The 15,587-nt window shown below is 42.0% G+C and overlaps 1 protein-coding gene across 1 annotated transcript in view; it reads right to left on the bottom strand.

Annotated features, from left to right (window-relative positions):
* Positions 1-2,422: 2,422 nt before the first annotated feature.
* RSF1 (remodeling and spacing factor 1) overlaps positions 2,423-15,587 on the bottom strand; it is a 36,114-nt gene continuing 22,949 nt past the window's right edge. The window contains 8 exon segments of the mRNA XM_010001055.1: positions 2,423-2,691; positions 2,694-2,990; positions 4,433-4,624; positions 6,686-6,909; positions 9,786-9,993; positions 11,069-11,136; positions 14,160-14,269; positions 15,541-15,587. The exon segment at positions 15,541-15,587 is cut by the window's right edge and continues 7 nt beyond it. Coding sequence (XP_009999357.1) covers positions 2,423-2,691; positions 2,694-2,990; positions 4,433-4,624; positions 6,686-6,909; positions 9,786-9,993; positions 11,069-11,136; positions 14,160-14,269; positions 15,541-15,587 — 1,415 coding nt within the window.

The raw sequence follows: 15,587 nt of genomic DNA, 5'->3' as shown, positions 1-15,587 counted from the left end.
CAGGAATGCTTGCTGCAGGACTTAACAGATACTAAAAGGTTCCACCAGGCAGCAAAAAAAGATGATGGCACTGCCAAAACAAGTGAAAAACTAGTGGCTGCCCAGTGTTGCTGAAAGCTCAGACAGGTTGCACTGCACATGTTTTAAAATGCTCAGCAACTCTTAACATTGAAAAGTGGAAGCTTTATGTTCTTGCTTGTTTTCAAACACAAGTATATTAGAAATGTAGAAGCACTACATTTATGCATCACCTAGGCAAAGAAAAAAGACTAGAGTAGCTTAAAATGCTACATATGCTTTTTAACAACTCGTTCTAAACTTGTGTCTTTTCTCTACCCTGTTTTATTATCTGTTAATAGTTAACATTGATAAGGTAGAAAAAGATTTAATCTTTGATGGAATTAAGTTCTTATTTGGGAAGAGAGTGATTTCTCATCTGTTTACAAATCACAAGCTTGCTTAGCACAGCAGAGACTGAGCGAGTTCCATCTTCTTGCAGCTCTGATGATCCTAGTTTGATAGCACCATGTGTGCACTGCTGGAACCCACACGAGTAGGAGCCATGGAGTGGTAACTCGTGGAGAAAGAGGTGGGGAAACAAAACCAAGACTCTCAAGGCCAGAAGGTAGGTAATTTTTGGATCTAGGTTTTCTACAGAGATATTCAGTAAAGGCCTAATGCCAGCTTTATTACAAGAAAACAGAAGTGCTCAATGACTGACTAGTAAATACAATATAATGGAAGGGAATTAAGTGGAAAAGGAAAGGAGAACTCACTCCTCAGTGGCAGCAGCAGTTTTGGTGCATCCATTGCCAGCAATGGACATAAACACCAGTCAAAAATCCAATTCTGAGAGCAAAAGGATGAACAGATGTGACCTTTTTGGATTTCAATGTCTGGCAGATCTGCTGGAGCTGTGTGCTACAACATTTACAAATGCTATAGCCTGCATCTTAACTCAGAGTAAAGAGAAAACTGAATGCTATGCAAAACAGATTTTGACTTTGCTCTTTCTTATGTGCCCCATGGTAGTTTTTAATTTTTTTTTCTTTTGTTGGCTTTTTTTTTTTTTCTTTCATTGAATAAAAGCACATGCTCACTCTAAAGTCGAGGAGATGTCTTGGAGTCAAACATTTTCTCTCAGAAATACTGCCCTCTTGAAATCACTTGGTCACATGACAATTATTAAAATGTATTTTAAGAAAATCCTAAAGGCCAAAGGCCAACACTACATTCAAAACCTGCTAATATATCCAGGCAGCAGAAGAAAAGTCAAAACAAAAACACACACAAACCCCAAACAGAAAACCTCCAAAAGGAAAACTGTTCCATTTGTTTACTTCAATTTGAAGTAGATATTAAGGACATGAATGGACCAGTCATGGTTTATTTGAGAAACCCCTCAATCCTCTGATGCACTGTCATTCTGTGGTCAATGTACCAACATATTTCACTCAGAACACTCCAAGAGATGGTGAAGCTCCAGTGGCCAGGCAGCTGCTGCAGGGTTCTTTTGTCTGTAAAGGTTAGCAGCATGTCAAGATGCCATCCAACTTACAGACCAACTTCCCCTCCATCCGTCCTCCCACTAGTGTGCATCGAAGACCATCTGATGGACTATGCAGGAGACAGCTGTGTAAAATTCATGGCTAGTGTGTTTTGACTGTCAAAAACTTCATTACAGTACACTTTACTGTACAAACACTTGAAAGGATGTTTATTAGGAAAGTCTGCAAGTCATAATGGATAGTAGAGTTCTTGTTTATGGTACCTTCTTGGCCTCTAGTAATTCTTTTTGCCTCCAATATTAAAATCAAACTGCTTCCATGAAGGTGATTACTAAAATGAGCTATGGTATGTTAACCTACAACTCACAAAATGCGACAGTACAGACATTAATTTTTTTAACTGTCTGTTAAGTTGTAATCTAAGTTGTGAACATTTAAATATAATATATATCTCATATGAAAAAGCTAAAGCACAAGTGCTTCTTGCACATCCCCCCCCCAACCCACACCCCTTGAGCCAAACCCACCCCAGTTCCGGTTTGGGCCCTGACCGATTTGGAATGCATTCTTAGGCCACCCATTTCCACAAATTTGTATGCACTCAGGAAATATAAAGTCAAAAATATACAAATCTCTTGTTGTTATAAGGTTTTTGTGAGTGAAATTACCCAGGACCATGGACTTGGAAGAAGGCAGGGGTGTGGGGGAGAGGAGGTGAGAGAGGGAATTTACAGCAATTCATCTTCAAAGTTCAAAACTGGTCACTTCACAGAAAGACTGCAGGACTGGTGAAATTCTTGCTTCTAAAAAGTGATACTGTAGTGGAGAATTTTCTAGGAAAAATAAAACAGCTTTTAATAACTGGCCCGCTGGTATGAGCTACCGTGGAATAAATTAGCACAAAAATGGAAGTCTTATAACTGTTCACTGTTACAGACGTAATCAACAAGGTCAGTCACTCTCAATAGTTCATCTTCATCTTCCTCTGGCCCTACTGCTTCCTGCCCACTCCCTGTCCCATTGGGCGCCAGGCTGGCACTGGCTGTGCTGTCCTTGGGGGCCTGGGTCTTCTCGCTTGGTTTGCCAATCAAGTTCTCAATGGTTTTACCTGGGCTCTGTCCGTTGGTGGAAGGCAAGTCCACCAGGCTGTAGTCCAAAGGGCTCTCTACTTTCCCTATTTTTTATCTTCTTCGTCGCTTTCTATCCGGTAGCAGTGCTTCTTGGTGGCGTCTTGAGGAGCTTGTGGTGCTGGCAGCTTATTTGCAGGAGCAGGGTTTTCTGGGTCATCATTAGCATTTTCGCCGTTGTCTTCGTCGTCTGTTTCGATCCGATTCAGCCGCTTGCGGACGGGCCTCCCTTCCTCTTCCTCATCCTCTCCTCCTTCCTCGGAGTAGTTGTCCGTGCTTCGCCGACGTTTCCGGATTGATCGCTTTGACTCCTTTGTGGATTCGTCATCTTCAGAGTTCTTAGATGTGTAGCTCTCTGGAACAAGCAGCAGACTTAAAGCCATTAGCAAATCCAAGCGCAACCAAGACAATCCCACTCTTTCTATTTTGCACCTTTCACATCTATTAAAAAGTCACCTCTCTCTCTCACCACACACATTTCCATCTCCTTCCCCAGGCTCCCCAGCCATGTCAAAACACTTGCATTCTTTTTACTTCTTAAATAAACTGCTCAAATAGCAAAGACCAACAATTTGTTGATGCTCTGTTTTCAATTAGAGGAGCACCAGAGGCTTTGGAGGCAGGTGTGTTCTCCCTAAAATGGAGCCCTGCAGGCCAGGAATAACACAGAACTGTGCCCCTCATCTTGCAGCACCTGCTTTACACCCCTCCAGAAGCTGAGAGCCTGAGTAACAGCTGCCCTATCACACCAAGATACACACACACAGCTGCACTACACCCCCACCATCCTCCCAAATTACATATAACTTCTTCCAGGCATATGAACACACCTTAACTGTCCCCTGAAGTTTGCTCTGGTCCTGTTGTTATTTACTTGGAAGAAGAGGTCAACACTCATCTCTGTAAAGCTTCTTTTCCACATAGTTATAGAGGGCCATGACACCTCCCCTCAGCCTCCCCTTCTCCAAACTAAACATCCCCAGTTCCCTCAGCTATTCCTTGTATGACTTGTCCTCCAGCCCCTTCACCAACCTGGCATTACACCTATACACAGTACTTCTGAGAGCAGACTGTACTGAAGTGCAGGATGAAAGTTTCTAGATACTAGACAGCTGCATTACATACTTGCTTCCCTTCATCCAAGAGGATCCTCCAACACTCTGTAAACTCAGGCCAGCACTTCCAAAACTTACCTACAAATCAGAGGGACTGGGCCTGTCAGCCACAGCCAGCTTTCTGTGGAAGCCTGACATCCATTGCAACCCCTACTGCTCAGTATCTCTGAAAGCTGGACTTCAGGCCTCACAGGCTGGGTGCTCAGAATGCAAAGCACCCAAAGTCACTGGTTGCTTTTGTAAAAGCTGATTTTGCATCACAACACACAGCAGTTGCTCATGGTGTGACTGCCATTGCTGAGAGCAGGCTTCCTCTGTGCTCATCACAGCTCCTTCAAATAGAGATGGAATGAGTCTTCACCACCAGCACAAATGCAAGGGCACCAGAAGTAATACCCTTACTCTCCAAAAGAGAATCTTTAAAGTGGTGGAACAGTTATGTCAGTGCCAATTTTGCAGTCCCAGCACTCCATGCCAGCCACAGTAAATTCAGACCTGGAAGTCAGGATCAGGGACAACGCATATAAAGTATCAGCAGACTGTTTCAGAAGGAAACAGTTTCTGAGAAACATCAAGGAACTCTAGAAAGAATATTCTCTGAAATCTCAATTATCTACAGTTTTCTCTTCATGCTACTGCTGACATGTAGCAGCTCCTGCAAATGATGGACTGTTTATTTTACCTTCACTATCTGAAGTGGAGAGCCTGCGTTTATGAACTCTTCTTAACTCCTTTCCATACCGGACACTTTTCTGTGAGCCATCACTTTCTGAATCTTCCTTATAATTAACTTGTCTCTTCTGATTCCGTCTTGATCTTCTCCTCCTCGTTTCCAGGTAATCATCATCACTGTAATCTGAGTAATCACCACTCTCTGCAGAGAAGAAAACACTGACGTGTGTTATTCCATTAAAGCAAAACTGCACCATTTAGATGAACTTTAGACCAGCACCAATGAATCATCTGCTCTTCCAGCACAGGAGTCTCAACCATCACACCTCATTACTCTGACCCTTTCCAGGCTCATGCATCAGCTCTCTCATTCATCACCAGTGCAGAATTGCTTGGTTTTAGAATCTTCTCTTTCCCATCTCCCCCAGACTCCTCCAGAAGTAGGTTTCCTTCCAGTGTTTTTGTTCCCTCATCTCTACTGGTGCCAAAGATGCCTCCTCTGCAATTCCTGAGAGTTGCAACAACCTTACTGAATTGGAGTTGATGCACATTGCCACTGACACTGTAAAGTCCTCTCTGTCTTTAGAATTTAAATAAATTGTACTTCACTAGGTAGATGAAAAAAATCACCAGGTGATCTCACTCCAGGTGAGATCTAAGTTACAGAATTCAAATTAAAACCAAAAATCAGTCTCACTTGATCATAAGTTTGCTTAAACAGGAACTGTATAGAAGAAACTCAGCATCATTCACAGCTCTTCCTGCACTAGTCTACTGCAGCTACTTTCTTTAAGAATAAAATTGATGCAGATCAGCTGAAAATCGCCTTGAATCACTTTTAGCTGCTTTTTCACTGAGCTGTGCCAGAACAATTATCCCAAGATCCATTTCTAGACATGTCACACACTGTTCCTAAGTTAGCAATTGACAGGATAGAAGTGGCATCCTCCTTACTTGCTAAAAAATTAGAGAAAGAATCAGAGCAAGTCAACAAAAACAACCACCTTCAGAAAGAAACTCCATCTCTGGAGACTGAAAACAAAGCCACTCACAGGTACCTTATGTCCTTAGCTCAAAATAGGCTCAAAGCAGGATCCTGAGGGACAAGAGTGGGGGTGAAAGAGAAAAACACAGTTAAGACTATACCCTTAGATATATATGGAATGATCCCGGACTCAGCTGGTTCTATCACAGATGGGTGTCCAGCAGGGAACAAACAGTTGCTCCTGTGCATTATAGAATAAGTGAGCAATCTCTTTAAGAGTGCTGTCAATGCCTTCACTGACACCAACTTATGATAACTGCAACAATGCTTTCAGAACAGGGAGACAACAACTAATATCACAAAGCTATCTTCATCTGTCCATGCATGAACCCTCCTTCTGCAAACCAGTACTTCAAAGCAACTTACTGCAACATGTGCATCCTCTCTATTCTAGAGACAGACAAAACACTAGAAAGGCAACACACACTGCAAGAAGTTAATACTCCGGTGCACTTAGCATCTTAAATTCACAATGAAAATACATTAAAATAAGTGCTTATATATATGGCACTTTCTAGGACTGAGTCTCAAATGAAGCAGAAACAAGGACAATCTTCAGAGAAAGATGCTAATGATGGAAAGGGTTAAGAATTGCACAGGTACTCTTCTCACACTTGAAACTGTGCAAACAGAAAACGAATGAAGTGAATTATTAGGTTCTTTTGTGATGCAAGTGTCTTCAGTTATTAAAGATAAAAAGAGTAGAGGTAGAAGCAAGAGAGATTCAAGGTGTTACAGCCTGCTTTCAAGCCCAGCAGAGAACACAGAATGCCATAAAACCAAAGGAATTTTATTCCATGCAAAGTCAGGGAAAATGCTTCTTTCAGAAGCTTTTTCAAAGGTGTCTGGAAGGTTTATACATAACTTTAAAGAAGTATGTTTTTGCCTCCACCCTTTTTCTTCCCTGCAATTATGTGTGAAACAGCAAGGTAGAGACTATCTTACACTGTCCACCAAGGTGCCCTTTTGAATCATAGCACAAGCATTCCTTTACATTACTTCAATTACTGAAATCATCAAGACCTTAGAACTCAAGGCCAGATTCCTGCAGAGTATGTACTGCAGAACAAGCAGCAAACTCCTCTCCAGCAAAAATGGCATGTGACTTGACCAAAGCAAGCAAACAAGTCAGTGTCAGTCGTGACAGGAAACACAGACTTCCACCCTTCCTCTCTCCAGTCCCGAGTACTGAATATATCTAGGACTTGTTCTACTCACCAGACTCTCTGCTTGAATTTTCCTCAGAATCTTCTTCTTCATCATCTTCAGAATATTTTTTCTTGACTGTTTTCCTTCGTAACCTCCTGCTTTGCCTCATGGGCCTGGAGAGGTGTCGCCTGGATATGCGGGCACAGAACTCTGAATCACTGTCTTCGTTTGATGGGGGGTCATCTTCACTCTCATCCAGATTTTCCTCTGATATAACAAACTCATCCTGAGATCTGTTCAGAGACAGACCACAGACAAGAGAGACAGATATCAGAACAAAGGATCAAAACCACTTGTATTTTAAAAGCAAGTTGTCTATGGAAAATAAGTACTGTCTTTCAAAAAAAACCCTGCACAAATCTTATACTAATCACAGAATTATCAAGGTTGGAAAAGACCTTCAAGATCATCAAGTCCCACCATCCACCCTACAACCCTCAACCACTAAACCAGCTCCCAAAACACCATGTCTATCTGTTTCCTGAACAGGATGGTCCCCCCCCCCCCGCCCGGGCCAGTCTGTTCCAAGGCCTCACCATTCCTGCTATGAATAATTTTTTCCTAGTATCCAAGATGAACCTCCCCTGGCACTACCTGACCCCATTTCCTCTTGTCCTGTTGCTGGTCACTAGGGAGAAGAGGCCACCACCCACCTCACCACAACCTCCTCTCAGGTAGTTGTAGAGAGCAATGAGGTCTCCCCTCAGCCTCCTCCTCTCCAGGCTGAACAGCCCCAGCTCCCTCAGCCTCTCCTCATCACACCTGTTCTCCAGACCCCTCATCAGCCTTGTCTGCCCTTCTCTGCACCCTGTCCAGCACCTCCATGTCCTTCCTATCCTGCAGTGCCCAGAACTGCACCTAGAGCTCAAGATGCAGCCTCACCAAGGCTGAGTAGAGGGGCAGGATCACCTCCCTGGTCCTGCTGGTCACACTATTCCTGATACAGGGCAGAATGCATCATGTGGGGCAAAGATCCAGAGGGAGAAAACTGCCCTCACTGGCATGAGGTTTCAGTTGTGCACCTGGGACACAGCTTTACAGTGCATTACACAGCAATCAGAGAAGCAGGTGAATAGGAACTGTCAAACTGAGACTGCAGGTGACATTTACACAGGACGGACTCCAGAGGATTCCTACAGTACACTGCAATGTAACATCTCCAGAACAGGAACTACAGAAGGGAAAAAAATCACCCACCATGTTCTGGCATAGATGACCTTCTCTTCATGAACCAAGTCCTGTCCTACACAATCTCTGAGAATTTGAATTTTGTTTCTTACCACAGAACTATTGCCCTCATTTAAGCTGGACATGAGCTGCCAGTGAGGGCTGGAGCCCAGAGGGGCCACTGCATCCTGGGCTGCATCAACACAAGTGTGGCCAGCAGGGCCAGGGAAGGGAATCTGCTCTACTCTGCTCTGGTGAGACCCCACCTGGAGTGCTGTGTCCAACTCTGGAGCCCTCAGCACAGGAGAGACATGGTGCTGTTGGAGAGGGGCCAGAGAAGGACCACAAAGATCATATGATCCAAGGGCTGGAGCAGCTCTGCTCTGGAGACAGGCTGGGAGAGTTGGGGTGTTCAGCCTAGAGAAGAGAAGGCTCCAGGGAGACCTTAGAGCACCTTCCAGTGGCTGGAGGGGCTCCAGAAAAGCTGGGGAGGGGCTTTTCACCAGAGAGGGCAGTGACAGGACAAGGGGTGATGGTTTTAAACTGAAAGAGGGGAGACTTAGGTTAGATATTAGAAAGAAATCCTTCACCATGAGGGTAGTAAGGTGCTGGAATAGGTTGCCTAGGGAGGTCATGGAAATCCCCTCCTTGGAGGTGTTCAAGGCCAAGTTGGATGGGTCTTTGTGCAACCTGGTCGGTCTAGTGGGAGGTGTCCATGCTCACTGCAGGGGGGTTGAAACTCTTTAAGGTCCCTTCCAGCCTTAACCATTCTATGATTCTACAATTCTCATGCGAAACATGCATCTCACAAACTTATCAGCTTGTAGCAGTCCCAGAATTTCCAAAGTGAGGAGATGCTTTTTTACAAACAGTTGGGCTCTGAAGGTACAGTCACTTGCAGGTGGCCACCAACTGCATGTCAATTCCAGCCTAACATCAAGAAGGCACTCAGCAGAGGAGGGAGTTGAAAATGCATGAGCACACTTCACCAAATCAATGGACTATTATTTCTGTGAGGTTTCTGCAAGCTACACTCATTGATTGGAAATTTCCAGTACATGTAGCTCGGCCATTCAGGGTGCCACTGAAGTGTTCTCAGCACAGTTTAAGTGAAAAACAAAGCTCTAAATTTGCATCTGTGCTGTACAGATGATCCATACACTTAGTAAAATGACTCAGTGACTGGTGTAAAGCTTTAAATGTTGATGGTAAAGAGCCAAGACCTCATGCTCCATTATGTTCATTAAGGCACATAAAATATGTCTAGAATTATTATTACTTTTTTTGACATTAGGAATTCCCCAGACTGAATGATGTGAAATTCCATGGAAAGACAGTATCAATTAGCTAGAGCAACGCTCATTTAGCATTTCAAGCTTCACAGGACAGATATTTGTTTTCTATAGTATAAACCACTTATTTGCCTGTTTTTGAGAGCTCTCCTAGAGAGCAGAAATCAAAAATTATTTTCAGAACCTGCATTTCAAGTTCTGTATGTTCTAAATGGGGTCATCTTACTCTTCCAATTTCTAAATGACCATCAGGCCCAATAAAAATCCCACAAAACACGACATATTTTTAAGAGGAAACAACCAGTCTCATTTTAGCTTCACTGCTGATAAGGATTTCTGCTCAACAGTCACACCAGTCAGAGGACTGAGCCCGTCTGGCTCCTTCACTAACATAACCATGTACAGAACCCCCCAGGGTGGCCTCAAACACACCAGTAACATTTCCAAAGTGGATTATTTCAGCCCATGGATCCAGAATGCACTTTTTCCAGGACAATGATGTGCCCCTAGTCCAGGAGGACTTTTCCTGGCCCTGCTCATTGCTGTTCCAGCACTGGGCACATGCTCCTAATGATTGTTTCAGGGGCACTGCAGTCACAAAAGCCTGTAGCAGTCTGTGACACGTGGTGGAAGCTAAATTGCAGACCTACCCATCGCTGATCTTGAATTCATCCTCACTCTCTTCTTCATCCAAGTTACTGTCACTATCTAAGTCATTTAGTCGCCGTCGTTTCTTGCGTCGAGCTGCAGCAGCTCTTTGTGGTCGCTTGTTTTCCTTCCTTTCTTCCTCTAGGATTGTGGAAATGTCTTTTCCACGGTGACCTGTGATATTAGACATGTCTTTGCCTCTGCCAATGCCTGGATTCAGTGTTGGAAATGGAAAAAAACAGCAAGTTTATTTTTTGTTTGACTTTCTACTTATCTTTCTTCCGTGCTTCTAGCTTCAGTTCCTTTTCTGTGAAGAAGAGTATTGGTTTTGTCATGCAAGACTCTGTCTGGAGTTTTGTTTCTGACACACACAGCCCCAGCTGTGGTCACCTGGAAATACATGAGGTCCACACAGAAGTCAGGCTCTTAATACTCAACCCCAACCCAGCTGGTTACCAACACCAGTGCCTTTGAGTAGGGCAGCCAGCAGAAAATACATCATCTTCATAGCACTGAATATCCTTCTTCCTGGGAGATGAAGTGTTTAAGCTGCTGTTTGGCCAGAGAGTGGAGTTTCTGAAAAGCTTGTGTCACACAGACAAGCCACCCTATTTTCAGATTGTCTGAGCACATCCACTGAACTTCTGGAAACAGGGGTCTTAATGGACTTCCACGGGCCAAACAACTGACGGAGAACATTTCATGGCACGTTAAAATGAAGCATAAAACCATCCAAATCTCTCAGATGGAGTTGAAGATCTCTCTTTTGGTCCAAGAGAGACTGTTCCCCACATCCCCTATGTTGCATTAACAGGGGTTAAAGCAAAGAACATTGTTTTACTTCATTCACATTCAGCTGAGAAGTGCTTATAGATCTGGATTAATATTTTTAAGATGACTTTGTAGACCCAGTCTTGAGGGGGCCCAACTGCAGACCACCTGATGTGCCCAACGGGACAAATGTCCATAGCACTGGCTGCCATTCCCATCTCAAACCCAAAACTTAGCAACTTCATTTTAGGAGTTTTCTTGATATGCTTATGTCATTGCATTCATATATCAAAACATTTAACTATCAAGACCAAACACTTTTTGGCATCTCTTGGCAGCCAGGGATGGGCATTCCCAAGGGAAGTTATTAGTCTAATTCCAAAAATGGGGAGTAAAAACGGGAAACAACAAAGTTTAATGGAAAGAATTGTATTTGTTGCCTCTCAGATCAAAATAAATTTGGTCTCAACTCTCTCAACCTTGCAATGAAGAACAAATAACACCAGAAACATACCTCCTCCATCAGCCTCCTTGATATCATCTTCAATTGCCTCATCAATTGCTTCATCAAATTCATCAAACCTAGAAGTAACAGCTTTCATTTACCACTTGGAAATGAACCTTAATTAAATTATATTATTAAAACATACCTGCAAATCTAAAATTGCTCTAAGAATTGGCACTGCACAGACAATGGCCTGGATATATAATAAAATAACAATAGGTTGGATTGATGATAGTAATTTCTTAAAAGCTGTGTTTCTTATTTCTACTTCCTAGCAGATGATTTAGCATTGTCTGGCTGTCTTACTATTCATTTATGTCAACAGAAATACACATTTATTGTACATGACATACCACAGAATTTAACAATATAATTTAAAAGCACTTTAAAGAAGGTATCAGTGGCATTTTTCACACCAAGTATTAGTCATTTTCCCATACCTTTTATTAGATGACACACACATTACCAATCTGCAAAACAGACTTTCTGAAAAGCACCTATTAGAGTCAAAGTAAAATTATTCACCCTGTCTAAATTTTCCTTGAAAACTTATTTCAGATACCTTCTTTCTCCTCATAAAGCTTGTGGTAATTATACTTTATGGATCTCTAACATCCTAAGCTGAGCAGATAAAACATAATGTACTCAGTTCTTTGAAGTTATATACAGATAAGCTGTAATGTAATGTGACATAGCTAAGTAGGACACACAAAAGCGAAACATTTAAGTATGTCCTGTAGAAGCTTTTATAAAACTGCATAAACTTTTGCAGGCTGAGTAATTCATTTAAAGGGAACAGCGAATGGGGGGAAAAAGGACCCAGTCCTTGCACACAGATGAATTCCATTTGTTTCTTCAATCCTAAATTCAGATTTCATAAACAAATATGGTTACCCGTGGAACTGAATAGATGCCTTAAGATGTAAATAAAGTCCATGTTTTACTAACTATAGTATATACTTACTAACTATACTGTACTATAAAGAAAAGACATTTTATTTAGATGCAAGTTTTTCTTCAAAATAAAAGAGGAAAAAATTGCTGTTTTGTTTTAGACACAAACAACTAACAACTGGATAATACTTTCATTAAAAGCGTGGGTTTCTTAGTCATGAAAGAAAAATTAAAGGTATCTTTATTTTGGTCCTCCATAGTAACCTCCAGCAGAACAAGAATTCCAATACTAAGCATAAAACTCTCTCCTTTAAGAATAAGGTGGTGGATCTCTGGTCTCTCTGTATTCCCCAAGAGCAACTGCACATCACGTTCAAGGCAGTTGTTACACAGCTAGGAAGTAACTCTGAATTTGTTCCATCAATATTATTACTTCCATGTTACTCAAACACTATCTGCCTTCCATACCACTGAAAATAAACCTCTTTAAAATGTGAGAACTCATTTAACACTTTCAAATCCCTGCTGACAAACAACCTGAGCTCAGACACAAGCTGACACCTGCTTGTCCACTGGGGGTAACAGAACAGTTTCTTCTGCTGCTGCTTTATTCCTCATGCAGATCTCTGCTAACCTCCTCATGAGAGGACTCAGCAGATGACACATACAAAAAGATTCCAGCCAGAATGACACACAGCACAGGCCTGTCAGCAAAATAAGGTGCCCTCCCTGCTGAAGGAAAGCACACACAATTCTCTGTGACACCAGCAGGAGGTCACTGCAGACATGAATTTCAAGTGACACTGACACCTGTAATGCTTTCACCAGCTCAAACTTATGTCTGTGATGGAGTGTGTAAGAAAGATGCTGGGATTTTGCATCAGAAGATTGATTTTTCCAGAACATTATACAAAACACTATTTCCAATACAAATTGTCTTTGTACAACATGTGTCCTGCTGAAGTCACAGCAGTTACTCTACAGGCAAAGTTTGTTCTTCTCCTCAGATGCTGCCTGACCTATCATGAACATAACAACAGATCTATAACATCTTGCCTAGGGCGTAATGTTCCTTTCAGAAATACTTAATTGCACAAAGCTGCAATGGCATTTTTATTACTGTGGCTTCTAAGAGGGGAGATTTAGGTTAGACATTAGAAAGAAATTCTTTAGTGTGAGAGTGGTGAGACACTGGAACAGGTTGCCCAGAGAAGCTGTGGCTGCCCCATCCCTGGAAGTGCTCAAGGTTGGATGGGGCTTGGAGCAACCTGGTCTAGTGGGAGGTGTCCCTGCCCATGCAGGGGGGTTGGAACTAGATGGTCTTTAAAGTCCCTTCCAACTTAAACCATTCTATGATTCTGCTGTTTATTTCAAAAGCCACCAAAAATCAACAGCTAAACAAGGTCAGACTGAACAGACTGGAAAACTCTGCATATACAAACACTTCAACAGAAAAAACAGACTATGAGTTTAACCATGGTTATTGTTGGATGGTTTTGAAAGTTGAAATGTTCTAATTTGTGATTATAAAAGCCTAAAAGAGCAAGTACATGAAAGGTACTTATATATAAGTATACACACTTCTCATGCAGCTGGGACAAAAAAAACACAGGCTCTCACATTCTTCTCTAGTCCCAAAAAGCAGCCTGCTTGCCTGGTGGACTGAAGAGGACATGGAGCATCTGCATTTTAAGTTTCATGCCCCTTTCATGTAAAGAAACTGTAAGGGGAGAAAGGAAGAGGGGAATTTTAAGGCATTTAGACACAAGCATATGTCTCCCTTTCAATAGAAAGGAGAGGTTTGATTCACCTGCTTTATCATACTCCAGGAACTGCAGTAACACCAGAACTTTCTCCAGTATTGCTGAACAAAATACCATATGTATCTTACTTTTTTAGGCATCATCCCTTCACTCTGCTACCCCTTATGCTTTTGCAACCATCAAGCCTAACCAGCATTCAAAGGAAACAATCACAGAACCACAGAATGGTTAATGTTGGAAGGGATTTTAAAGATCACCAGGTTCCAACCGGGAGGTTGCTATTAGCAGGGACACCTCCCACCAGACCAGGCTGCATAAGCCTCAAAACAAGAAGGAACAAAGACACTTACAAAGTGTGCATGAGAAGTGGTGGGTTGCCTAAGGAAGAAAAAAACAAACTATTTAAATGTACAATTTACAAACTATTTAAACAAACTGCCCACCTGTAGCTTATGCACTTCCGGGTTCTGGTAGACCTCCTTTCAAGCAGCTTTGATTTTGGCTTTTTGGAGTCTTTCTTCTTTTCTTCCTGGCCTTCAGGTATTTCTGGCTCCTGTTCACATAAGACAGAAGTGTCAAGAAGCTTTATCTCCCTCCACACTCATCACTGAGCTCAGATACTCAAACAACCTAGAAAGCTCCAACAACCAACACAACACAATTTGACTTCTAATATGATGACCTGTTACAGCAGAGTTCATGTGAACACTCCCATGTGCTGCCCTTAATGGCTACATAATTTCAGAAATTCAGAGTTTCAGGCATCACTGGGATTGTCCTACAACTCTGAGATGTGCCTGAGGTGATACTCCCAGGAGTAGTAAATGCAGCAAGTGAACAAATTGTTCCTAGAATCTCTACATACTGAGCACAAGGACAACTCTACATGGTGCAGCTTCAATGAGGTTCCACACAGGTTAATTTTATGATACTGTTTCCAAGTTACCACTTAAAAAAATCAACTAAATGACAAAAAAAAATAATAATCCCCCAAAACCCCCCAAACCTGCCCCCAGGCTGAATCTGTCAAATATTTGCTCCCAGGCAAAGACTCGTTTGCAAGTTTGTAAAAGCTGTTATGATTTTTTCTGCAATGCAGGGAGAGGGAGAGAGTTGGCTTTATTACAGTCAGATAGAGTGGAAAGTCTGTGTTTAAAATAAAAACAAGTTTCATTTTAAAATCTTATACAAAGACCAGATTATATTTCAGACAAAGGAATTTGGCCAAGACTTCAAAGGAATCACTTGAAAATGTGTATCAGAAGTGAGAAGGGGTCATTCTCCCATGAGTAAAAGCATTTTTCCTCTTCTGTAAAGGGGTAACCATATAAAAACATCTATGAATAACACACTAAACATTTATGGTTTTTAACCACAGACTTCAATATGCATTTGTTGGAGGCCAATTTAATACTTCTAGTAAATACCACATATTCCTCCCCAAATCATGAGCCATTTGTTTCCATCAGTTCCAAAGGACAGCAATGAGAATTAGCTCAGACCTAAATAATGCAAGAGTTAAATAAACTAAATTCACCTTTATAAACTACAGGATGGTAGAGTGCTCTACTAAAAACCCAACTGCAGTGGGTAGGAAGATGGTTCTGCAAACCTTCTCTGACACAGGACTATGTGTGACACTCTAATAAAGCTGCCTTGATTACTCTGCTAAATTCAATTCAGTCTAAAACAAAAGGTCTAGAATTGTTTCTGACCTGCACACAGATTGATTTGTCCTTCCAAGATGCTACTAGCACTTCTCACACACTTCCCTGAGAAGTTTGGAAAATAAAACAATAAGACAACACTGACACAGCAACTTACCTGAGGTGGAATGATGTTCTCAATGCTGATACCCACATACACCAACC

This window comes from Chaetura pelagica, unplaced genomic scaffold, assembly GCF_000747805.2.
Source record: "Chaetura pelagica isolate M959 unplaced genomic scaffold, ChaPel_1.0 scaffold56, whole genome shotgun sequence".
Classification (NCBI taxonomy): Eukaryota; Metazoa; Chordata; class Aves; order Apodiformes; family Apodidae; genus Chaetura; species Chaetura pelagica.
This window is presented reverse-complemented; position numbering and strand designations above follow the sequence as displayed.